Genomic DNA, 25,359 nt, shown 5'->3' with positions numbered 1-25,359 from the left:
CTCCACTCACCCTCTGATGACCCCGCAGGTGTACCTGGGAAAGCCCGCCGTGTGTCCTCAGGGTCTCTACGAGCTCATGTTGAGCTGCTGGAACCGCGACTGCAAACTCCGACCGTCCTTCGGCCACATCCACGCCTTCCTCACCGAGGACGCCATGAACATGGTGTGATATGCGCCGTTTTTTTCCACACTTTTGGTGATCTTTTGTACTTTTTTGGTGGATGGGGGCTGCTGAGACACTGCTGGCTCAGTTAAATTCTCACACCCCAGTAACCGAGTTTGACATAGTATAGATGTGGGGCTGAGCTACGTTTTTTTTAGCGTAATTGTGGTGGCGGGTGCCTTCTGCATTAGGAGCCTTTTCTTCTTTTCTATACGAGGACAGGAAGTTGATATTTCCACTTTAAGAAGCTTAGTCAATGCCGGTTAGCGTACGCTTTTATCTGGACCTTTTAGGTGGGCGGCTACGTTTACAGGAACACCCAAAAAGCTGATTGGAATAAGAATACTTTGCGCGCACACCCTGTTTAGAGTATTTGGACTCGATCGAGCACATTCCGATCAAGTTTTTATCCCGATCGAGGGGGGTGGTTTGTCGATTGTCGCGCATGCAAACTCTTAATTCCAAAACGTGGTACGCATTTCAGTTCTGCCCAAAATCTAGTTGAAGCAAAGCGAAAGAAAGACCAAACTGGTCTGTATTCGTGACAGATATCGCTAAGATTAATTGTTGAAAGATGGGGAAACAGAAAACTTGACATAATGGTACATTTTGACCAAAAGCTAATTGGAATTATACCTTTTAATGTCCATGATAACAGCAACTGGATTAAAGTAAAAAAATGTCATTGAAAATGTATCCAATTTCGCATGTAAAATATGACTTTACTTCCTTGATAGTCTAAATTGATCATGTTAAAAAATAGTTTAAATTAATTTAGGCTAGGACTACTAGCTCGACCAGTAATTTAGTTTTTCATGTAGAAAAATATTGAGTAGAATGCCTCTATGCTAGCACGTGCTGTGTAAAATAATTTTGCTAATTTTACACGGAAAAGGGACTGAATGCCAAGCAAGCACATGCGAGTGTTGAGGAATTGTAGTCTTTTTAAAATAGCTAAAAGGCCTCAGCTCCTGCACTTTTACTCACTCAAATTATATTTAATGTGGGAGGGAACTGATTGGACATCTACTACCCCAAAGCATCACGGAATGTACCTTTTTGTTTACCAATCGCCAAATGGCGGTAAGTATACTGCCGTTTGAGTCCTTTTCGATACACTGTAGTTTAACTAAACTTGTATTTTTATAGTACGTGATTTGTTTAGTTTGTACATATTATAAATACAAATCGTGTATTTTCTGTACTAATATGGAATTTTCTCTATTTGGAGGCTTCTGTAGAAACGCTTGCTACCTTGACTGTTGTCATCTGTTGTGCTGGTTATTTTTGTAGACGTTTCAATCAAAGTTAACCGCTTTACAAAAAAATGAAAAATATATATAACAAAAGCATTGGAATTGTTACTTTATAGTAGAATTTCCTGTGATAACAGATAAATGTTAAACATTTAACAATACAACACACGTTTAGAGACAGAAAGACATTTAAAAAGGGTTACAATGAAAACAAGAGGCATCCGTCGTTGTCAGTATTATGGCTTGCTCGGGTTGTAAAATTCTAACAATTTTCATTGGTGGAAATGTTTGACAACCCAAGTCCAATATAGAACATTTCTTACCTGAACACACAAGCTCTGAGGTTTGATAAAGAATTTGAACGATATTTAAGATAGCAGGCACTTGGCGGTATGACGCGTGCATTCGGCTTTGGGTGGTTAGTAAATAAAATGTACAAAAAACAAACTACGACAGCTTCATTCGAAACGTGGACGATTAGTCGGGGAACCAGCACGTATTGGTTAGTAACATTATCCCTATACGAAACACTTTCGTTTGCTTTTCGTAGCTAAAACGTGCACTCGTTTTTCCTTTTCCAACTGTACTCATTTTTATGCCTTTAACACCAATTGACCGAATTGTTTAGGTACATTTTACTTTATATACTAAGTGTTTATTTGACAGACAATCTTGATTGTGAGATGGCAGGAAGATTATCGTATATATGTTTGATTATATTAAAATAGAACTGGGAAAATGAAGGCAAAAATTTTAGAGGCTATATTAGTAATGTTTTTATCTTAATCTTTAACCAAAGAGAATATAACTAGTCTAAAAGGTGCATGTGTTAAAAATCTGATTTAAAGTGAGGAAAGAATTACATTTATAATGAATGGAAAGGAATAATTTAACTTTAAAATCTGATCAGTTAAAAAAGGCAAATTTTAAAAACTATAACTTTGTCACTGTTTTCAAATTCTTCCAGTCATTAAATTTATTTCTTCATTTTATATTAATCTAATAAATGTTTAGAATATTAGGGAAATCACTACTTTTTCGAAATTTTGTCAGCAATCCCTTAATATTACGCCTTTTTAAAACAACATTCCTTTGAGCGAGGCCCTCCCACACTTTCGCAGTTCAGCCGAGTGTTAACGATAGTCACTACATAAGCTCACTTTGCATTCTATTTCATTGACTTAATACAGCATACATGGAGCGGGCGATAAACACGAAACACGCTGTCGAGACGATATCCTCCGATACGCAAACTTTCTGTGGCCCGAAGCTTGACCGAAATATGATGAAAGGTTCACATGCACGCGTGGGGATAGGGGTCGGTGTCACGAGCGTGGTCATCGGGGCGCTGCGTCGTCTTTAATGCACGCGGAGGGACGTGTTCCCGACCTGCGCATGAACGGCAACGTCGAGTTAGAAACTCCCCGCGTGGTGTTGTAGGTGATGTGTGTGTGTGTGTACCTGAGAGATGGCCACCCCGGTGAGTTGCTCCACGGCGGAGGGCACGCGGGTCATGATCTCCAGAACCTCATTAGCCAGCTTGGCGGCGCCGATATCTGCACCGCCGCTGGAAACCATGGTGACCTTTTGAGCTGACGACAGCGGCTTGCTGATCTCCTCGGCCATCTACGGGACAGAAAGACAGTCAGAAGGGCGGACGTGGGGTCGAGTGCCCCGAGATTGGCGACCGCTCGGAGCGAGAACTGACCAGAGGCAGCTTCTCCAGCAGCATATCCACCATGGCGCCTTCTCCATACTGCTTGAAGGCTTCAGCCTTCTTGGACATCTGCTCGGCCTCAGCGCGACCTTTGGCTTCCAGCGCGAAAGCCTCCGCCTCGCCCTTCATCTGCATGGATGGTCAATGAAAATGAAAGCACAAGTCTTTGGCAAGGTAAGACAATGAGGTCGGTGAGGGGGTTGAGGGACGCACTCTGATAGACTCGGCTTCTGCCTCGGCCTCCATGATGAGCTGGAGGCTGTTGGGAAGAAAGACACTCATTAGGGAGACTATATTGCTGATGAATGTCTTTGAAAATAGCCAAAATGCTGAAAATGTCAACTTGAATTGTGCCTATTAGAGACAATTAACACTATCTTGGGTGGATCAGATCCAATTCGATTGCATTTTTCGATGTTAGCGTTTGGTGCACCTCCCAAATCCTTACCCATTTTTTTTTAACACCAATTGCTACTTGTTTGTCAATTTGGCTCCAATACATTGCGAATCCCAATGCGACCATTCCCCGCCTGTCCAAATAAGTTACTTGTCTAGCACCATCAGTGTCAAGCAGATTAGTCGCCAAACTTAGAATTCAAGCGAGAATCATGACATTTGGACTTTACCGCTGGGCCTCTGCCAGCCTCTCCAGACGATACTTCTCGGCCTCAGCAGGCTTCTTGACCTTGGCCTCCAGCTCCTTCTCCTTGCGGATGATTTCCTGCTCCTGCAGCATGATCTGCTGGCTGCGCTCCACCACCTGCACTTGCATCTTCTCCTCCTCGATGCTCTGCTTGGTCTTAGCCACCTGTGAAAGGGCCAAGTTAATGCTAGGTTAGGTTGCTGTCAGGGAAATTGAGAGGAGTGGACATACCTGAAGCTGATAGGCCATTTCTGACTCCGCCTTCTTGGTGTTGACCTCCATGTCGTAAGCCGACTTCTTCAATTCGTAGTCCCGCTGGGATTTGGCCATCTCGATTTCGTTCTTGTACTGGGCTGAGACCTTCTCCTGCATCGCTTGGGCTTCCTACAAAGGTTAGACATTTTTTGTTATATTCTGGTTTGATTTACTTGACCTATTTTTCAGTTTTTCTAATTTGGTTAGTTTTAATTTGGGAATTTACTCTTTTTTTTTTTTTTTGTTCTCAGATTTGAGACCGCTGTTCAGATGTTTGAAAATGTCCCAAAAAGCAAAAAACGTTTCCAATCTTACCCTGATGACGGCGTCTCGCTTGTACTGCGCCTCTCCGATCCTGGCATCCTTTTGCACTTGAGCTGTCCTGGCTTTGCCCAGTGAGTGGAGGTAATCCTGAAAATGATACTTTGCTTATTCACCCGTTCCCAATATTGAGGATGCCATACCTGTCAACTTCGGCCAATTGCTCCCCCTTATTAATAATAGCAATTCCCCTTATTAAGCAATTTACAAAAAAACAAATTAAAAAAAAAGGCCCGATCAAAAACCCCTATAAAAAAATGGAAAAAAGTTGACAAGTATGGGATGCTGTCAGTCATACAGGTATAGATTGATGAATATGAATTGGATCCCTAGCACCATTAATGGCAGCTATAGAAATAAGCCCCTCCCTCTGCCCAAGTGTTTCCCAACCTGCAGCACACTTTTTGCAAACATAGCTTTACTCCACCTGATCATCATGGACATCCTTGAGGGTGTAGCTGACCACACCGATCCCCATGTTGACAAGATCCGAAGAGGCCACCTTAAAAACCTGCTCGGAGAACTTCTTGCGGTCCTGGTAGATCTCCTGCGATGTGTCAGACCAGGGTTTTAGTCCCACGTCAGGACCGCTATGTAAGAGTCCGCCTCACCTCTACGGTGAGGTGAGCAATGATAGCTCTCTGGTGACCCTCCAGCGTCTCCAGGGCGATATGGGCGATTTCAGCCTCTGATTTGCCCATAAACATTTGGCAGGCGGTGGCTAACATCTCTTTGTTCTGCCCTTGGATTTTCACCTGAGAGATAGAAACGTCTTAGACCCACAATGGTATTCCTTTTAGGTGTACCTTGATTCTGGCACAAATTGAAAATGTTCCTTTATTTCGGTGTGCAAAATCCCACTTTCCTAGGGTTTTGACAAATTTACTAGAAAAAAAATCCTTACTTAGCAAATGTCGACAATCTGCCAAAATAAGTCAGCTTAAAACCCTTCAAAGCAAGTCATGGCTGGTTTAAGAATTTAAAAAAACGAACTGGACGAAACAAACACTGGGTTCTGAGACATGGAGAATCAAGCAGTTCCAACTCAAACGCCATGGTGGACTACATTAACATATTTTACTCAGTTACCGCACAAGAAGGATTAGATTCAGTGTAATGTAAGAATACTACTTATTTTTTAGTGTGTTTTGTAATCTAAATCATTTAAGTTAAATTTAAAGTTTCTGTTACGACCTTGTTACATTTTTCCAAAACCCTCTCGTCCTTTTTTTCTGTAAATCTGTACTGAATATTGTGTCATAAGTATTTAAAATCATTACCACTAGATAGGTATTTGTTACCTTGTGATTATGTGGTGAATTAGAACAAATAAATGTTTTTCCATTGTAATATGCTGTTTTTGGTGTTTTTTTCCAGAGGGTGGGAATAGATTCATTTGGATCTAGTTATTTTCTATGGGAAAAATGGATTAGCGAGTATATTGTAAGCATCATTTGAATCATATTCCAAATCTATATGTAACCACAGAAGCCCACAAGCACTGGTTTGCCCACCCCTGCCTTATCCAAATGAAAATGTGTCAAAATATAGTCTCAAATGTTACCTGAGCGATGCCTGTCACAGAAATGGGGACACCATGTCGGGTGTACACTTTGTCACTCTTCACATTTAGAGTCAGCGTGTTAAGAGTGATCCTAAAAATGACGTAAAACAAAAATCAGGAGCCCATTTCAATATTATTTGTCAAGATAATTAAAAAAAAAATCCTATGTTGACTGCAAATGCGGTTTAACAGAATATTGAACTTGCGAGTCAAGACACTAATTTAAATAGGGGCGTCACTTCTGGCCTTGTAGTAGCCCCTCACCTCGTCATGGTAACCGAAATGACACGGGGAAAAAATGCTAAACTAAATCGGCCGTGAAAGGTTCAATGGAAATTGCAAGACAACGAAAAAATAATGTAATAACAGGGTTGTGGTACTATACAAGCCAGGCAGAGCCAGGGAGGAGTAAATCAATTATCAGCCCCTCCCTTGGGCCTGTGATACCCAACAAGACCAGGGACAGCTTTTTCGACTCTTCTTCTAGTTGCAATGACAAAAAATGATGGACAAAATGGAAGGATGGCACCCTCACCTCTGGATTTGCTGAATACACGGGATAACAAAAACCCGTCCTCCAGCAATCATTAAAGGAGGAGAGCGCCCAAAGCCTGCGGGGAACCAGAAGGGTGAGCAATGTAAACATGACATTTACTAATGTATAACCATCTGCAAAAAAATGTTACTTGTTGCAGGATATCCTTGCTAAATTTAAATTACTGTTGTGTGACGTTTTCTGGTCATGTGATCATCATAATCATATGATACAATTGTAATGACAGTTGTTTGGTGTAATTAAGCGGTGACAGGTTGCTTCAATGCTCAAATAATCCTAAAAAGTGAGGGTTTTCTAATCAAGAAATAAAATGTTACAAACCTAGTTCAAATTTAAGGAGAAAAAAAACGTATTTAAAAAAAGGTTATAAAGACAACTTACCGGAGACGACCATGGCTTCATTGGGTCCACACGTGTAAAACATTTTTGCAGTTTTTGCTTGAAAAGACACGTCAATCTAATTAGAGCAAACAAACACAAAACAGGGTTTTCTTCAGAATATATTTTTCATCGTTTTAAGAAAGAATAAAGTCTAGTGGTCTTTAATGGGGACATTTTTGCCATACTGGACATTCATCGATTTAATTACTTGAGTGCTCAGCTGCGCCGCGCCCACACGACCAAAGTATACATCTTCAAACCACACGAAGATCAATACGTTATAATAATAATACAACTATTCAAAAGCCTTTTGTGTCAGTTTTAAATATTTTTATATATCATTTAAACACCAGTGGCTGGTTTTAATCAGGCATAATATACTCCACCCCTTCGCCCCCTTTTCGACGCCCCAACGAGCACATTCCGAGAAGCTTAACGGTTCCAAAATACGACAACGATCTTATTTCTTTTACCGCATTATAAAGGCATATGAATAATAAGTCGTCTTTCGAATATTTCACTTACTGATGCTTGACAGGACGGTGTTTTATTCGCGTTGAGGCACCTCGAGTAAATTGTTTGCCGTTTATCCTCGAAACGACAAAAATGTCTTCCAGACCGGAAGTGCCAAGTGGCCACGCCCATTCAATCATTTGACTTTGTCTTCCCCCTAGTGGATAGAATGGACGCTACACTTTATGAAATCGTGACGTCGCCATACTGGAATAGCAATGTATGTACTAACTACAGTAAATGAGTTAACCCTTTCAGCAACAGGAGTAACTATAGTGGGCTGGTACTCAAAGGTTAACATCTTTTGACCTTGTACAGGGTGAACAAGTACTTTTGGTGATAAAAAACTCATATTTGTTTTAATTATCGATTGTATTTCTAACATCATTTTATACATTTATTTATTTATAAGGTGTTCGTGAATGGTCATATTTCAGTGCCATTGACAGTGCTCTACATCCTGCTAATTTATACTTGGTGTGACTGAATTTGTTTACTCAGGATAAGCGGGACAGAAAATGAATAAATGACTCCAGGTCAAAATTTGGACGTCTACCACTGTCAATGGCACTCAAACATCAGCATTAGCTCCTCCCACTATAAATGAATTAAACATGTATGGCTGTCGATAACATGCAATAAGTTAAATAATATCCAGGGTGGGGGGAATTTTTCCTTTTGAATACCTAACCTATATCACAGATTGAATGAATCTCGATCCTAGCGATTAAGCTTCTTTTCCGAATGAACGAACGCATGTCTGGTGGTTGAAATCATCTGTCTGCTTCTTTTATCTGGCCACCACTCCCAGCCATCTCTGCAGCTGGGGCTTGCCGGGCCCCTCCTGCCTCACTGCAGGGCCCCCATGCAGCAAACCCCACCAATTCCCAACCAGTCAAACCCTCTCTACCATGAAAACCACGCCCCCTCCTCCTCCTCTTCCTCCCCATCCTCCTCCTCCTCCGCATCATTATCATCATCCCACCCTGCCTTTCCCTGGAGCCCCTCCAGCATTATAAAGCCATTGTCCAGCCGCCTCTCTTCGTCTCTTCTCGTCTCAGCTCAGCTCATCCAAGAAACTCCCCTTTCTACCTTTTTTCCAAATCCACCATGAGGGAGATCGTGCACCTCCAAGCCGGCCAGTGCGGCAACCAAATCGGCGCTAAGGTAAGAAAAAAAAAACATCTTCAAACAAGTGGCCATTTTCTATTCAAGTTGAAAAAATCTGTTTGATTCCTGCACATGTGATTGACAAACAAAGGGCTCGCCCAACAAAACAAATGGTTTGGATGTAAAAAAAAATACTGTTGCTTCGCATTGGGGTGAGATGGGAAGGGTGGCTTTTGGTGGAATAATGTCATTGTGCAATGCGGTGTCATGGTGGGTGCCTGGTGGGTGTGGAACCTCGGATTCCTGGGAATAACGCCACACTTGTTCAGTGGCTCGACTGCCTCTACATCCATGCTTTGTCTATCTGCCTGAAAAGAATGCAAATACTAAAGGAGGGGCTCTCTTTGTCTCCCTCTCATTTAAATACCCCACAGCATAGGGCGCCAGTGTATTTTTTCCAGCTTTTCCTACTTCTACGATTAATCAATACCCGCCATCGATTGTTTTTTGGGGGTTCGATGCCTGCAGCAGATGGTTCCGACAGTCAGCTGCTGTGTAGTATGGGCGTGGCAGGGTGCCATTTGGGAGACAAAGCAGGAAAGAAATGGCTTGAAAATTGGTTATTAGTTGATGGGGGGTTTTGTTCGGGGGTTTTGTCAGTTGATTCAATGAGGGTTAATTGTGGGTTTGGTTTTTTTTGGTTGATTTTTGGGGGACAATGTGTAGTGGAGTAGAATATGACATCACTGGGTTTGAGGGCCACACATCTGCTTTATGGGATTGCAGTCTTTTCTTCCCTGGCAGCATCTTTTTTTGTGCCTTTTTCAAGGGAGGGCGAATGAACGATAGATAAGACAATCCTGCCAGTTTAAATAAATTTGACAGTTATCGTTGTCATTGGCAGGAAATTATCATTTTTAAAAATATTACTTTGGTATTTTCCTGATTTTTTTCTGAAATTAAATTGTCTATATGTAGTACTTTTGTACAAATTTTTATCAAGTATATATATATATATATATATATATATATATATATATATATATATATATATATATATATATATATATATATATATATATATATATATATATATATATATATATATATATATATATATATATATATATATATATATATATATATATATATATATATATATATATATATATATATATATATATATATATATATATATATATATATATATATATATATATATATATATATATATATATATATATATTCCTCCAGTTTTTTCTAAATTATATGTTAAAAGCAATAAAATAATTTGCTTAAATAAGAGATAAATACATGTTTAACCTTTAATGCTAATGCCAATGAAATTAGAATTTGTTAAGAATAATACCAATAATGTTGTTTAATAAAAGAGAAATCATTTCCACAGCTGACTTAAACTGAAATCTAATGGCTTTTTGATTTTAATTTATAGATGTAATTTATTCTGATTTATGCTGAACAATAGGTTTGCCCTCCCATTAAAAAAAGATGAAATAATATGAAAATTGTAGAATTTTGTTGCTATTTCTTTATAATCCTTATTTCCTTGCATCAACTTTTCAGCTGTAATTGACCGCGACAGACACCACAAAGGCCTGTCAATCATATCTCTTTTGTAAATTCACAAGAAAAAATATTTATTAAGTTCAGTCCTATGATTTTCTGAAAATGTTCTCCTTTTTGTTAAAAAAAAAAGTCCTGCCTTTGTCATCCATCTTGGTAGTTCCTCCCTTAACCGCATTAAGTCAGTGGTGGGGGAAGGAATGAAGAAAACAGCTGATGCTCATTGCATCCAAACAGGATGAAGTCATTCCCAAATCTAATTTAACCCTCCATTGATAGAACACCATCAATTTTACACTTCCATCTACTGTCATGGCGACCCAGTGGCCAAGTATTAAACATTTTGGCCTCACAGTTCTAAAATCGACAGTTCAATCCCATGTCCAGCCCTCCTCCTGCGGAATTCGCATTTTCTCCCCCAGTTTACTTGGGTTTTCTCCGGGTACTCCGGTTTTCTCCCAAAAACATGGATGCTAAGCTAACAAGTTTAACACTGTAAATTGCCCCAATGTGAATGGTTGTCGATTCCCCTAAAGCCCTGTGATTGGCTGACCATCAATTTTGGCTGTCCTCTGCCTGATGCTTATTAAAAAATGAGTGAATTTGCTGTCATATTCTGCCTCGTTGTCATATTTCTCAGCCTGACCGGGTGACGTCCATCGCAGGGCTTTGAGATTGACACGATTGCTGAGCATAGCTCAAGTGGGTCAGGGTGTGGCGTCATTGCTGTCCTCATTCTCTCACCGTCCATTGTCATGCCCTTCACTGTTCCACTCATATTAAGGTCACTTTTAGGGGGTTTTTAGTGCACAGATGACACCCCAATCTCTTAAAATACTGTGACCCGCTTAGCTAGATGATCCTAAATCCTGCTTGCAATGCAAAAAAAACTAAACGAAAAAAAATGAGACCACACGACAGAAGAAAAGCTGTCTTGGAAGTAACAACTTGCTTGCATCAACAGTTCCACTCACTCGACAGGATTTAAATCACACGAGGGTGATCTTTTTTTTAAAGGGAAAGATGGCCAGCATGGAAACAAACACAGGCTTTATAGATGAAGATTTATTTTTAGTTCGAAGGCAGATGAGTAGTTTCTTTGTCTTCTTTTAATGTGAAAGAAGTGCTCGGTCATCAGTTGGTCATCACCACTGCATAATCCGCCATTTGACTACACAAATCTCCCTTTGCAAATGTGCAAACTCTTGTTTTTTTCATCCAAAAGCCCCCACTGTCCTCCCCCTTATGTGACTTGAACAGAATTGCTTGTTGTACTTGCACTTAGCAACAGTCATGTGATTGTGTGTGTGTTTGCAGTTCTGGGAAGTGATCAGCGATGAGCATGGCATCGACCCAACCGGGACCTACCACGGAGATAGTGACCTCCAGCTGGATAGGATCAGCGTCTACTACAACGAGGCCTCAGGTTATATAGGAGAACAAAAAAAATCAATGAAAGCGGGAGTACATAGTGAATGAATTACTTCTCTGACAGTGATAGACGTTAAATGTTAAAATGTTAATATCTGTACTTTGCATTTCATGTTATTAGAACTTTGTTGAAGTGCTTTAAAGTCCAGTTAATAGTCCGTGTTATAGCACCCGAGTAATAATGGGTGGTAATGTGATTTCCTAGAAATATTTGAATGAATCAATTACAAAATGTTAATATTCTACCTTTGAGCTTTGCAAATTCCTCCCCAAACAGTTTTAATTGGCTATCGTATAACTTGTAATAACAGAAAAAATATCAATCAAGAAAACAACAAGGACTTAGAAATAAATAATAAAATCAAAGCTAAAATGGAAGAAATGGGGAAATTAGGGTCTTAAAACATGGCATGGCAACATAGCTTAATGCAGACGATCCGATGAAGACTGGCAGACACACAGGGTTTAAACAGACAGACAGGAGTTGATTAAAAAATATACACACACCTGATCATATGAGCGTGTAATCTGGTTTTCCATGAATTCAAGCCAACAAATTTCACTTAAATTCAAACATGCACTCATTTATTGTGAGCAAGGATTTCTATTTCAATCTTCATTTTGTTTCACGTGTCTCAAAAAAACAAGACTGATTTTATTACATTTTTTATTGACCTTTTGACAGCTATTTTTTTGACGAGTTCCTGAACTAAGAATAGCACTCAAGTAATGTGATTTCTTGGAAATATTTGAATGAAACAATTACAAAATGTTAATATTCTACCGTTAAGCCTTTCAAATTCCTCTCCAAACAGTTTTACTTGGCTATTGTTTAACTTGTAATAACAGAAAAATAGGTTTACTTTGGCTCAAGTTGATGTAAAAAAAAACTAATCCAGTCAGTGTTGAATGTAGGCTAAAATATGTGCGTTTAAAGGGGGGATCTGCTGTTCCCGATTGAGGCCAGTGGGAGGAAACCCAGCATGGGGGAGAGAGGAGTGATTTGGGGGGGCTTTAGCTTTCTTTTGTGTCTGTGTTTTTCTATTCTGCTCTGTTTTGTGTTCCATTACTGAGCTGTTTTTTCAATCTCTGTCTATGTGTGGGCCTCCCAACTCTTTCACTCTTTCGTCTTCCTGCTGCAGGAGGCAAATATGTTCCACGCGCCATCTTGGTGGATTTGGAGCCAGGTACCATGGATTCCGTGAGGTCTGGACCTTTTGGACAGATCTTCAGACCTGACAATTTTGTCTTTGGTGGGTGTGTTGATAAAGGCTAACAGATTATTTTTAAGTCGAATAAATTAAGGTTGCTTGCAAACATTAGACCTTAATCACTTGTAAGCCGCTTGAGTTTAAAAAAAAATAATCTGCCTGTCATTTGTGGAGGTTTTAAAAAAATGCATTTAAATTCGAGTGATTTGACTGTATTTTTGGACTATGAGATTCAGTTAAAATATTTAGTTTTTCCCAAAACTGGATACTAGCATTATAATCCAGTGTATGTTACTAAGTATCAATTCTGATTAATATTTTTAAATATTTCTTACTGTTATTATATTGGCCCAGCAATGTACTGAAGTAAAATATTAATTTATTCATGAGAATTAGTTGGAAAAAGTCAATTAAAAGCTTTTTGGATTTGGGGTAGATACTTTATCAATGTTGGCTATATTTTTGACAATCAAATGTGACTATCCGTGATTGACAGGCCTTTCTCCATGACATAATTAAGACTAATTACCATGCGCATGGGTATAACTGATGCCACCTATCGGCTTGACTTGTAATTTTTTGTTGTTTAAGCATTTTCTCTATCATCACAGGTCGAGAAATTCCGGATTTTCATATTTTAATACCTTGACCAATCATGTTTGACATATATCAGTTTCCATTAGAGTGAAGTAGGTCTCATTAAAATGTGTATTCTACCCAGACCTACTTCAAGAGTCTTTTCTTACCCAATAAGTAGAGTATTAAAAAAAACAATTTGTCATCATTACATCCCAAGACTGTTGACTGCCTAATAATTTGTAAACCATGTCGTCGTGTAGGTCAGAGCGGCGCTGGCAACAACTGGGCCAAGGGTCACTACACCGAGGGTGCTGAACTGGTGGACTCGGTTCTGGATGTTGTGCGCAAGGAGTCTGAGAGCTGCGACTGCCTGCAGGGCTTCCAGCTTACTCACTCCCTGGGTGGCGGAACCGGCTCGGGGATGGGAACACTGCTCATCAGCAAGATCCGAGAGGAATACCCTGATAGGATCATGAATACCTTCAGTGTGGTGCCTTCCCCAAAGGTGAGACCAAAGATTAGCATGAATAGCATTGAAATGAAGGACTCTATCTTCATTCAAACTCTTATTTCTGCACGTTTAGGTGTCTGACACAGTGGTGGAGCCCTACAACGCTACTCTGTCCGTCCACCAACTTGTGGAGAACACGGACGAAACCTACTGCATTGACAACGAGGCACTCTACGACATCTGCTTCCGTACTCTGAAGCTAACCACACCTACGTACGGAGACCTCAACCACCTGGTCTCGGCCACCATGAGCGGCGTCACCACCTGCCTGCGTTTCCCCGGTCAGCTCAACGCCGACTTGCGCAAGCTAGCCGTCAACATGGTGCCTTTCCCCCGTCTTCACTTCTTCATGCCTGGCTTCGCCCCGCTAACCAGTCGCGGAAGCCAGCAGTACCGAGCCCTCACCGTCCCCGAGCTAACGCAGCAAGTTTTCGACGCTAAAAACATGATGGCGGCGTGCGACCCACGGCACGGTCGCTACCTGACCGTGGCCGCCGTCTTCCGCGGCCGCATGTCCATGAAAGAAGTGGACGAACAGATGCTCAACGTGCAGAACAAGAACAGCAGCTACTTCGTCGAATGGATCCCCAACAATGTGAAGACGGCCGTGTGTGACATTCCACCTCGCGGCCTCAAGATGGCCGTCACATTCATCGGCAACAGCACGGCCATTCAAGAGTTGTTCAAGCGTATCTCCGAGCAATTCACCGCCATGTTCCGTCGTAAGGCCTTCTTGCATTGGTACACGGGCGAAGGTATGGATGAGATGGAGTTCACGGAGGCCGAGAGCAACATGAACGACCTGGTGTCCGAATACCAGCAGTACCAGGACGCCACGGCCGAGGAGGAGGGCGAGTTTGAGGAGGACGCCGAGGAAGATGCCTAAAAGAGTAACGAGAAAGTCAAAGGGGCCAACTACATGTGAAACCGAGGAGACCACATAGTCAGCTATGCTAGAAACCGATTCTTTTAGACCGTCTTAGTGTCCCGTGTCATTCATCTTCAATAAAATCTGTCAAATGTGAAATGTGTCTTTATTTCATTGCTGAAAATGCATAAAACGTTTCGCGCAGCAAATTTTGCGAACACGAGGGAGGAAAAACTGGTTTCCGTTCACAGGCACAGTTTCCAGTGGCAATGACCCAGGAAAATAAGTATTAAACCACATGATAATATCTACTACATTCTGCTTTGACAGCAGTAATACGGTTTAGGCAAAGAAGCGTTTACAAATCTTCTGGCTGTCCTTGGAGACCACTCCAGTCCAGATCCCAAGGATTTTGGTCCCATATTCTGACTCTGAATGTATTTTTTAATGAAATCAGTTCACTTTAAGAGAAATACGGCGCCAAACATTTGCTGTCTGATTCGTGAGGATGATCCAATCAGAGAACATGAAGTGAAAACGGCCAATAGGTGTTGAGTGTATGTATATGAATCCTTGCCCTTCTGACCAATCGCAGTAGGTTTTCATACATTTTAGTGGGTGTGACCCGGAAAAGTGACATGTATTGTTCATCTAGCGATCGACTGGAGTCAGGCGTACGAGGTACATTTATTTTCTCGAAATTACATTATACATAAATTGGAGGGTCGGATTTATGTTTAAATTATAAAAGTGTCTGCTAATAGTAGCAACGATGGTGCTTAAACGCATCGGATACTGTTATGTATATTACGCAATGAAAACACGTTCACATTAACGTAACAATACTACGATGTAAACATTTCATCGTGCATGTTAAAGTTTCAAACTCGATCTCCAATTTTGCACTTTCTTTGCGTTATCAAATAGACTGAGAGGCAGAGTTTGGTATGCTAACGGACTCATGCTTTGATGTCATGTGCTAAGAGGCAGATTTAAGAGGGTTTTTTTTAATGTGAGTGGCATAATCATTGTTTTTGGCAAGGAATGGAAGCCACACAAGTCATTAACGACTCCTTCTTCGAGTCAGATGAGGAAACAAATGAAGAAGAGAAAGCGAAAGAGGCTAAGGAACCTTTAGCCAAACTGTGCATCTTAAAAAATGACCACGTTCCTGAAAGAGGTAAGAAACATAGCCATATGGAGCTATCTTTTCAGAAATTAGATGTGTAAAATGCTAAATGTAGTATGCACAGTGTTTTAAGTACTCTAAATCCAATAACAAATACACTAGCACTTTAGTTACCCAATTAAAAAAATAAAATCCCCATTTATGTGAATGTTAGACTCTCAATGCTCTTCCTGTCCACACAGAATTTCCTCTTTTTATTGGGGATAACATACTTGGCCGTGACGTTTCCATCTGCACGCTTCCGCTGATGGCACCCTCCGTTTCCAAACAGCACGCCACCATCGCCATCTCTGTACACCGGCGACGAGGATCGCGTAGAGGAGTGGATATGGAAGCTTTGGTTTGGGACTTGGGTAGCATGAACGGCACCCGCAAAGGCCGCCTAAAACTGACCCCTAATGTCCGTTACTCACTGAACGAGGGGGACCACCTTTTAATGGCCGACATCCCGTGTCACTTCGTCACACGTAAGATCACACGTGAGGGGTCAGGGCACGCAGAGGTCAAGTGCCAGCTTAAAGGTATGTTCATGATTTCATCCTACAGGACTCCCAGTAGACTTCGGAAATGTGTCGAAATTAATATATCATATAGCAATTTATTAACATTAATGGTGCACAGCTGTGGATTTGAATATCAAACATCCAAAAAAATGAAGGATTCATATAACAATGGCATGCAAGATAAATTGTATTGTAGTCACACATTCATTTTCTTGATTTGTTGTCATTTCAATGGATATTTACAGGATCTGAGTCTGAAACCCATCAAACCAGTCAATTCTCTTCAACATTTTCGACTCCGACAAACAAAATAGTCCCAGAAAGGTATGTTTTACATATTTTTTTAATCTTGATATCAGATACCGCAGAAATTTGTCACTCTGTTAATGATCTATTTGTTGCCACACATGCCATCTCTAAATTTAACATGGACAGTGACATTGACATGGAGGAGGACGGTGGCGAGGCGGAACCAGCGCTAGACCAGAAGCCAAAAGCTGCCTGCTTTCACATGGACAGTGATACGGATGTAGATGACGAAGACGACGCAATGGGGGACGGCGTGTCCACATCTTTACAGCCCAAGGCGGGCGACGAATTCCGTGACATGTCACCCAGTGCTAAAATAGCTGATAAGGCTACACCAGTGCTGCTGGATGACTTCCAGCTAGACAGTGACACAGATGTGGATGAAGAGGCTTACAGCACCAGCATGGATGAGACACCTTCCAAGCTGAATTCGATTAGGGACATGTCAGGGTTTGTTGAAAACCAGACCCCCGGTTGTTCTACACATCTCAATGTCAGGGATTCAACTACTGGATCAAATAACAGCAATGTGATGATGAGAGAACCTCCTCAGTTTTCACCTGTTGCAACCACACCCTCTTCAGTTGCTCATGGTATCACCGCTACAGCTGCTCAATTGGACTGCAAGTCTAGTGTGCCCTCTACTGAGCAGGACAGTGATACTGATGTGGAAGAGGGAAAAAATCCAATACATTTTAAAGGGATGAAAAAACAGCAAGAGAATTTCTCTACCCCTGTGCCTCTTTCAGGTAACTGTCATAGTAAAATGCAAATAAACACATTATTTGGTGCAGGTTTAGTGAATAGTTTTGGCTATAGACGGGAATCCGAGTATGTAGTATATGTATTTTTTTGTTGCCTTTCGATCGGCTAGCTATAATTACAAAATTTACATTGTATTTCTCGCTATCTTAGTATGACAAGGTACAAAACGGATCTATATTTGTAGGTGTACTATTTGATTTTTTTTTTAGTCGAACCATAAATCTTCATTTCTTGTTTGTGTTTATAGATAAGAATGTTATAGGAACACTCTTATTTATGTTTGAATAATAAATACTGTTATTTCCTCCTTGCATTGGTTGTTGAAAAGGAGGAATGGACGAGATGGATACCCAAGTCTTCTTTAATTCTTCACTCGGTCCATTGAAAGGTAAGATCTGAAACTCTTATTTTATTATAAGCACCATTAAATCGTGCCACTAAAGTTGGCATACTTAAATCGCTAAATTTGCGATTATTTATTTACTGACAACATGGCATACAAACATGCTAACTTTGTTCTGCCTATTAGCAAAACAATGCTAAAACACACTTTTTTCTCTCTTTCCGTTCCGAAGATGGTTTCAGCAGGAATAAGGGATCTGTTCTATTGTTTTCAAGTTTAGACATCCCAGAGGAAGAAGATATGGTTGTCGCTGATACACAGTACTTCGTCCCTCAGACCCCAGAGCAGAACGGTAGTAGCCTCAATAATGTCAGCCTAATGTCGGCCTTAGATCACGAAACATCCGAATTGCCCGTTATTGGAGCGTCTTTCCAGCAAGCATTATCTGACACCAGCAACCTTCAAAGTGAGGCTCAAGCTCTGCCGAGTGAGGGCACCCAGGCCTTTGGCATGTTGGCTGAAGCTGAAACCCAAATGTTTTCCAATACCTCAAGTGTAGAAACAACATCCCTCGGGAACGATTTAAAAGAAGAGACCAGCCAGTCCTTCAAATCGCCTAAAATAAGTGTAGGGATTTTGAAAAGTAATCGGCACGTTGTTCTGGCTTTAGAAGAAACACAGGCCTATGTTTCAGAGTCTTGTGGTGAATCTGAAGAAGAAACAGAGGAAGAGACCCAACCTTTTGATTTGCCCAAAAATCCTGCAATTGACCTCCTGACTACTAAGAAACCTTCTGTTGCCTTTTTGCAACAAAACCAGATACTTCAAGAAACAGATTTGAGAAGAGAACAAGAACAACTTGATAAAGAAATGCAATCCGATACGAGCTCTCGTGGTTCTGCTAATCGTCAGCTGATTAGTTTTGCTGCAACCCAGCCCATGGCTGTGAGTGAAACTGAAGAAAGTGATGATGATGATGATGGTTCTGTCTTGCTTGAAGAAAATGTACAATCCAATTTGTTTTCTCATGGTTTGGCTGCTTGTAAGAAGTCTTTGAGTGTCAGTGCAACACAGCCCGTGTCTACAAGTGAAACTGCGGCAAGTGACAGCAAAAATGTAACACAAGTTTCTTCGGAAATTAAAACGAAGCTTCTTAAAGAAAAGCAATCCAGTAGCTTAGTTATTGCAACCCTTCCAATGAGTATAGCTGCCACACAACCTTTGCTTACAAGTGAAAATGAGGAATCCAGTGATGAAGATTTGACTCAAGACATGCTACAAGCCAATACAAGTTCTTTGCGTTCGGCTGCTAATCATTTTATGAGTATAGCGGCAACCCAGCCAATTGCTAACAGTGAAAATGAGGAAACTGACAGCGAAGATCCCATTCCAGTGTTGCGTGAAGGTCAAGTTCAGCTTGATAAGGAGATCCAACCCAATAAAAGTACACCCCATTCTCTTAGTATAGCTGCAACTCAGCCTTTAGCTACAATTGAAAATGAAAGTGATGACGAGGAAGACTCCATTCCAATTTTCCCAAAGAAAAGAAAAGCAAGACAGCTCCAAGACACGCAGTCCCTCTGCAGTAATTTTGAAACCCCATCAGACAGTTCAACTTGTAGAAATCCTAATGTTCAAACCCCGGCTAACAATGATGAAAATCGATCCGGTCACGGTCATGAAAAAGAACAGACTCAAGCGCTTGTGAGTTCCGAAGTGTCTTCTGCTGAAACTCAACTCATGGACTTGCATGAAGATGACAGCGAAATCCTGATCTGCAGCTCAAGGAAAAGAAAAGCCAGACCGCTGCAAATTGACGATGAGACGCAATCGCTCACAGGATCTCAACCAGAAATGAGAGCAGGGGAGATGGACAATTCTAAGACTTCTGCAGTTGAAAGTCAGTCACCAAGCTCTGACAAGCCAAGCCCCAAATCTGAAAAAAAGCCTTCTGAACTCAGAACCAGCCAAACTGCACACTCAAAAACATTGTCACAACAAAGTGAAAAAGAGAAATCATTGGACAAACGACAAAGCGAAAGTCAGGCTCCAAGACAGCAGAGCAATCTTGAAGGCCAAAATAGGGACCTGAAACATCAAAATGAAGTTGTAGAGAGTAAAAGAATAGAAGAAACTTCAAGATCAGAAACAGTAGATGAAGAAGAAACACTTGAGAGACCAGAAACGAAATCTAAACGACAAAAAGTCGATGGAGCCAAGACGGAGCTTCAACAAAATGATTTGTCCAAACCTAAGCCACCAAGAAGGAGCCAAAGAGAAAAAAGAACAACCGTCAAAAGTCTGTCCACAGCAGTTTTAGATGAAGGCCTTGCTAAGAGGACCAGATCTCGCTCCAATTCTTCCAACTCGTTTAGTTCCGAGATGTCCCCATCAAGCACCCAACGGAGTCAGGGGCGCGGTCAAAGTTCCAAGACTTCAAACCGGTCTGGACCGTCGTCTATCCCCAGAAAACGGACTGTAGCAGCTGATCCTTCTGGTTTTCCAGATAATTCAGAACAGGACAAGAGCCTCGATTCTTCCCTAGGTTCACTGTCGAGATCCACTTCTTCCAACTCTCTGGCTTCAGAGATGTCCTGCAGCAGTTCTTCGAGAGGAAGTAGAAGCAAACAACGAGTAATTGAAGGCAAAAAGGAATCTGGGCCCAGTTTGATCCAGTCTACATTAAGTCCAAACCCTGCTCCTAAGGCGACGTCAGGTGGGAAGAGGACTAGGAAGACAGAGGTATCCACCACTGAGGTTTCTCATGAAGCTGTCAACAAGCCAGAATCAAAGCAAGTGGTGGCCACCAGGGGGAAGAGGCGAGCAAATGTTGAGGAACCGTCAAATCTGGCAAACAACTCAACAGGTCCGCCATCTAAAAGAAATATCAGGGGGAAAGGAAAAAGTCAAGTTTTGGAAGCACCAGTAGCGCCTACAAACAAAGTAAAGGCCAAAGATAAGGGGGTGGGAAGAAAGAAAATGTTGGAGGTAGACGTGAAAGATGAGAATCCAGCTCCGATTCAAGATAAGAGAAGAACCAGAGCATCTCTTGTTCCGGTAGACAAGAATGTTAAAGAATCTCCTGGGACATCTGCTGATTCTGGTGTAAGTGTTCAGGTAATCCATTTTATGTATAATAAATGTCTATGATGGAATTTTGTTCATTTTTTTCTGAAGAACACTTGGTCTAGTGATAACCTAACAGTCATACGAACGAAATTAGTGATAGTCTAATGAGGATTTTGTTTTGAAACATTTTTTTGTAGTCCACATGCACTGGGGCTAATGAAAAAAAACAACACAAAACAGTTGATTTAACGGGATTCAGATTATCTTGTTAATCCTCAATTATTCAGATGCTAAAGATTGCCTGGTCATGGCAGAAATTTGCTTTCTGTAGTCCACAAATAGTTAGCTTTTAATAGTCCTCATTTCTCATAGCTCTTGGGTAATGGCTCCGATTCAAGTGCAGGCTTACCCAGTTGTGGCCACTAAATGGAATGTTAAGTAGCTGATAGTTGATATTGCGCGGAACATTAGTCATCTAGAGTGCTGCTTTTTGTCTGTCTCTATTCTGATTCAGCCTTCCTAGCTAATGCAATTTAGTCTTCATCACTGACAGTCATCTTTTCTTTGCTGTTGCTAACCCACTAGAGTCCTTTAAATCAACACCAACATCATTTATGCTTGATTGGATTAAGATCTTAATGAATGGTTATCTAATGAGGATTTCTTACGTGTGTTCATGCTCCATATTTTATAGCCTCAGACCCCAATCAGCAAGAGGCAGACGCGAGATTCCAGCCATTCTTACAAGGTTTGAGTATACGCTACTATAACATATAAAAAATCGCTATGCTGCCAATTTCCGACTAACCCAGGTTGTTACCTGTCCAGGTGCTCTTCACAGGGGTGGTGGACCAAGACGGGGAGAAAGTAGTGACACGACTGGGGGGTGTTTTGGCTAAAGGCACCGCAGACATGAATTGTCTGGTGACTGATATGGTGCGGAGGACTGTCAAGTTCTTGTGTGCCGTGGCCAAAGGAATCCCAATTGTCAACACACAATGGCTGCACAAGGTTAGCCAGCAAATGATCAGCGACTTTAGAACTTTTTTGCATGTGCTTGGATAAATTGTGGATCTTTCTTCCCCCACAGAGTGCTAAAGCTGGGACCTTTCTGGCTCCCGAAGCCTTCTCGTTGAACGATCCAGCGCAGGAGCTGAATTTCAATTTCTGTCTTCAGGAAACTCTGCTGCAAGCCAGCAGACAGCCTCTCTTTAAGGTGCTCAAACTTATTCATTGCATTTATTACAAAGAGGGTTTCTGTTCTTCTCCCATCTCCCGTGGCAACCAGGTTAATATCATTAATGACAGAACCACATTGCAGCTACCGCTAGTGTTTTTCAGGGTTGCCTTCCCTTAACACCACTAAAATACTTTAGTTTTCAGGTTAACTATCATTAATCCAAATGACAGCATGTTTGTGCATTGGATTGGATAACTTCATTCATCCCGTATTTGGGACATTTCATTGTCTCAGTAGCAAGAGGTTGAGAATGCAGATACAGGTAAATACATTTTAGACATAAATACATAGGTAATAAATAAGTTAATAAATTACTACATACATAAATAAATAAATTAGTATGTTGCTGATATATATATATATATATATATACACGCATACACACACGCATACACACACACGTACACATACACACATACATATACATACACATACATTTACACATATACACACATACACACACATACACACACATACACATATACACACATATACATACATATACACATATACACACATACACACATACACACATACACACATATACACACACACATATACACACACACATATACACACACACATACGCACACACACGCGCACACATTTTTTGGAGTGGAAATCCCAATTTTTAAGGAATTTTACAAATTTCGTTTCCTTTTACATTTTGGTGTGTACATCTTATATTTAAGGGCATCAGTAAATGTTCACATATTGGTTTCAGTTTCCGCTTTTTTTTTTTTTTTTGACTCGGCCAATATGAAATTTGATTATTCCTTTTATTTAATGTGCTTTTATGATGACACAGGCTGTTTAGCTACTGCTAAGACATTAGGCCATGCTAAGGCAGGATGTAAACAGAGCCCATGCGCTTCCACTGCTGAGTCATCTAAACGATTGTCTAATCTTGAAATGAAAAAAAAAAAGCAGCAAAGACACAAGAAGCACTTACAACGACAATTTATCGATCGTTTATGCGCAGGAATGTTAGAATGATTTGATATCACATTGCATTCATTCTCTCATCCAGGGCTACAAGATCCACGTCACCAAATCCGTGCAGCCCGAGCCTGTCTTCATGAAAGACATCATTTCCTGCTGTGGAGCAACATTTGCCCCCAAAATGCCTTCTACCAACAAGGTGCAAACTCATCAAGTCCGCCTTTACGGTACACTGAATCCTCCCCCCCCATCAATTTGAAGTCTACTTTTCCCTCCTCAGCCTTACACCTTGGTAGTTTCCTGTCCGGAAGACTGGCTGCTATGCCGCAGGGCCGTTTCGGCTTCACTCCCAATCGTCACGGCCGAATTCATCATCTCTGGAGTCCTGCAACACAAAGTGGACTTTGATACACACAAGTTGTCTGGCCCTTAAAAAACGGAAAATGTACAATTGTAATCATTCCTTTCGCACTGTTTCATCTACCTTTTTTTTTTTACATTAATATTCCAGTTTTCCAGGTCGTGTGAAAGAGGCGAATGACATTGATTGAGAAGTCATTGTTATCTACCGCCTCGTGCTTGTGGCTGTCATCGGTATACATGGAGAGAAAAAAAGAGCGCAACCCACAATCGTCCGCCTTTGGTTGCCGTGTGCTTAGAGTAAGTACCTTTTAAACAAGCCTTATTTAAAGTGTGCCGGATGGGTATAATGACCCCTTCATTATCTATGTCAACTCCCCCTTAATAAGCTTGGGAGAAATTAGTGATGCTTAAATGCATTGTTGCAAAAGCAGGAAAATATTTGTGTGGTAAAATGTTTTAAAAAAAATGCTTCTACAAATCGATGAAAAGATCGAATGGGTTTGTAACACCACAAGAGATCGTGTGCTTTTCCTTTTTATACATTGGGATGATAATGTACATAGGAGAGTGTCCTCTCGTCTCCATTAACCACCGTCAAACGTTCCATTAAGCCCTCATCCTCTCCTATTAGTTCCCCGGAGAAGACTAGGCGGGCAATACTCGTTTTAAGAGTTCGTTTGAGAATGTGTTTTCAGTTGTCATCAATATCTTATATGCTTTATCTGCCCGGATGCTATGGCAACTCATGATTGTGTCACTAAATGTACTTGTTGTTCATTTAGAATGCCAACAAAATTTGGAGAAAATAGTGTTTTTCTATCTAGTATCGTTTTTTTTTTCACTTTAGTAGTTATTTCTGGTTTTAGGAAAAAAATCATGACTTAAATAGTGGACATATTTGAGTAATTTAGACACAGAATAGTGTGTGAACAACTAAGATGTCAACAAAGAACAGTTTTTATCTCAGGAATGATTTTGGATGAGGAACAAAACAGGAAAATTAGGGCCAATAAAAAAAAATATTATCTAGGAAAGGATTCAACGATATTGGATGCCATTTCTTTGTGATATTTGTCTACAATAGAATGACAGTTTTGCATGAATGGCTTTGTTTTTTTTCTATGTGGAGAGAAAACATACTCTATGAGTACACTTATCCATTAAAGGAGATTATGGATCATGTTTTAATTGAAGTTTTCATTTGTAATATGGTGGTTGTTGCAAGACTGTTATGATATATAGAGGGAGTGGTGTCCCAATTTGTTTTGTTTTGTTTGCAACTTAGTGTAGTTGTGACAGTCAAAAAGTATTTTTACCTTTTATACTTAAGTACATTTCAGTCAGAAGAGTTTAAAAAATGTTTAAAAATTAGTGTGATGTAATTTTTAAAATTACTTTACTGATAGAGGGGACAATGGTGTTGAATGTCTCAATTTTATAAATTTTTATAAAATGCTTTCATCATCTAGTTTTAGAAAAGTCATTTATTTATTACAGGGAAGTACAATATCGTGTCAAGACATTTACGCATATCTTGAACGGGATATTTTATCTTTCTGTATTTCTGTGTATTGAAATGAATTCAAGAACAAATAAAGTGTTTATGATTTATGGATTTGTTTGCCTATTTGTGTGTGTGTAGTAGGTGATATGATGACATTTCGGATCAAGAGGGCAAAGGTCGAAGAGTTCATAAATGTAGATGAAAATTTGCATCTTAAGGTAAAATTAGAATAATCCATAAAATTCTTGGGCCAAAATTCACACGATACACACTTTTTGGAAATTGTTTCTTTTTTCCAGTTAATAACCATACTTCTTTTTATAAGCGTTATTTTTCAATTCCATTTACATATTTTTATTCCACTCCCTTTTTTTCTTTTGCATTTTCGTATTTTCTCTTTTTAAATAATTATTTGAGTTGAAATGTTTTTCTCCTGATAAATACATGTCATTTTTTATTGACCATGTCA

At 40.4% G+C, this 25,359-nt stretch overlaps 4 protein-coding genes across 8 annotated transcripts in view; 3 read left to right on the top strand and 1 right to left on the bottom strand.

Moving 5' to 3' along the window:
• Nucleotides 1–2,255, top strand: part of ddr1 (discoidin domain receptor tyrosine kinase 1) — a 49,424-nt gene extending 47,169 nt beyond the window's left edge. Inside the window, exon 20 of the mRNA XM_077720622.1 lies at nucleotides 29–2,255. Within this exon, the coding sequence (XP_077576748.1) occupies nucleotides 29–169 (141 nt within the window). The 3' untranslated portion in view covers nucleotides 170–2,255. The remainder of the gene's footprint in view (nucleotides 1–28) is intronic.
• On the bottom strand, nucleotides 1,516–7,500 carry flot1b (flotillin 1b). 2 transcript variants are annotated; one of them, XM_077720619.1, is made up of 13 exons: nucleotides 7,382–7,500; nucleotides 6,857–6,932; nucleotides 6,455–6,530; nucleotides 5,920–6,010; nucleotides 4,967–5,110; nucleotides 4,783–4,902; nucleotides 4,350–4,445; nucleotides 4,011–4,163; nucleotides 3,763–3,944; nucleotides 3,350–3,395; nucleotides 3,128–3,265; nucleotides 2,881–3,045; nucleotides 1,516–2,808 (listed from the first exon to the last, which is right to left on the bottom strand). In XM_077720619.1, exons 2-13 carry the CDS (start codon nucleotides 6,897–6,899, stop codon nucleotides 2,779–2,781), a joined length of 1,284 nt encoding a protein of 427 aa, XP_077576745.1. In that variant the 5' UTR covers nucleotides 6,900–6,932; nucleotides 7,382–7,500; the 3' UTR covers nucleotides 1,516–2,778. The 2 variants fall into 2 exon arrangements, with proteins under 2 accessions (XP_077576745.1, XP_077576746.1); XM_077720620.1 differs by having other exon boundaries at nucleotides 6,857–6,913; nucleotides 7,382–7,464.
• Nucleotides 7,501–8,325: 825 nt separating this feature from the next.
• Nucleotides 8,326–14,822, top strand: tubb5 (tubulin, beta 5). Its single transcript, XM_077720621.1, has 5 exons — nucleotides 8,326–8,536; nucleotides 11,381–11,489; nucleotides 12,637–12,747; nucleotides 13,545–13,789; nucleotides 13,869–14,822. Exons 1-5 carry the CDS (start codon nucleotides 8,480–8,482, stop codon nucleotides 14,679–14,681), a joined length of 1,335 nt encoding a protein of 444 aa, XP_077576747.1. The 5' UTR covers nucleotides 8,326–8,479; the 3' UTR covers nucleotides 14,682–14,822.
• A 474-nt stretch (nucleotides 14,823–15,296) lies between these two features.
• mdc1 (mediator of DNA damage checkpoint 1) lies at nucleotides 15,297–25,001 on the top strand. 4 transcript variants are annotated; one of them, XM_077720615.1, is made up of 13 exons: nucleotides 15,297–15,344; nucleotides 15,706–15,843; nucleotides 16,035–16,373; nucleotides 16,601–16,679; nucleotides 16,791–17,413; nucleotides 17,758–17,817; nucleotides 18,005–20,889; nucleotides 21,536–21,589; nucleotides 21,670–21,852; nucleotides 21,932–22,057; nucleotides 23,112–23,222; nucleotides 23,304–23,468; nucleotides 23,535–25,001. In XM_077720615.1, the coding sequence occupies exons 1-12, from the start codon at nucleotides 15,302–15,304 to the stop codon at nucleotides 23,454–23,456; spliced, it is 4,794 nt and encodes a 1,597-aa protein (XP_077576741.1). In that variant the 5' UTR covers nucleotides 15,297–15,301; the 3' UTR covers nucleotides 23,457–23,468; nucleotides 23,535–25,001. The 4 variants fall into 4 exon arrangements, with proteins under 4 accessions (XP_077576741.1, XP_077576742.1, XP_077576744.1 ...); XM_077720616.1 differs by having other exon boundaries at nucleotides 17,761–17,817; nucleotides 23,304–25,001; XM_077720618.1 differs by having other exon boundaries at nucleotides 18,053–20,889; nucleotides 23,304–25,001.
• Nucleotides 25,002–25,359: the final 358 nt, after the last annotated feature.

This window comes from Stigmatopora nigra, chromosome 7, assembly GCF_051989575.1.
Source record: "Stigmatopora nigra isolate UIUO_SnigA chromosome 7, RoL_Snig_1.1, whole genome shotgun sequence".
In the NCBI taxonomy this organism is placed as follows: domain Eukaryota; kingdom Metazoa; phylum Chordata; class Actinopteri; order Syngnathiformes; family Syngnathidae; genus Stigmatopora; species Stigmatopora nigra.
Note: the sequence above shows the minus strand (reverse complement) of the source record. Positions and strands in the feature narration are given on the sequence as shown.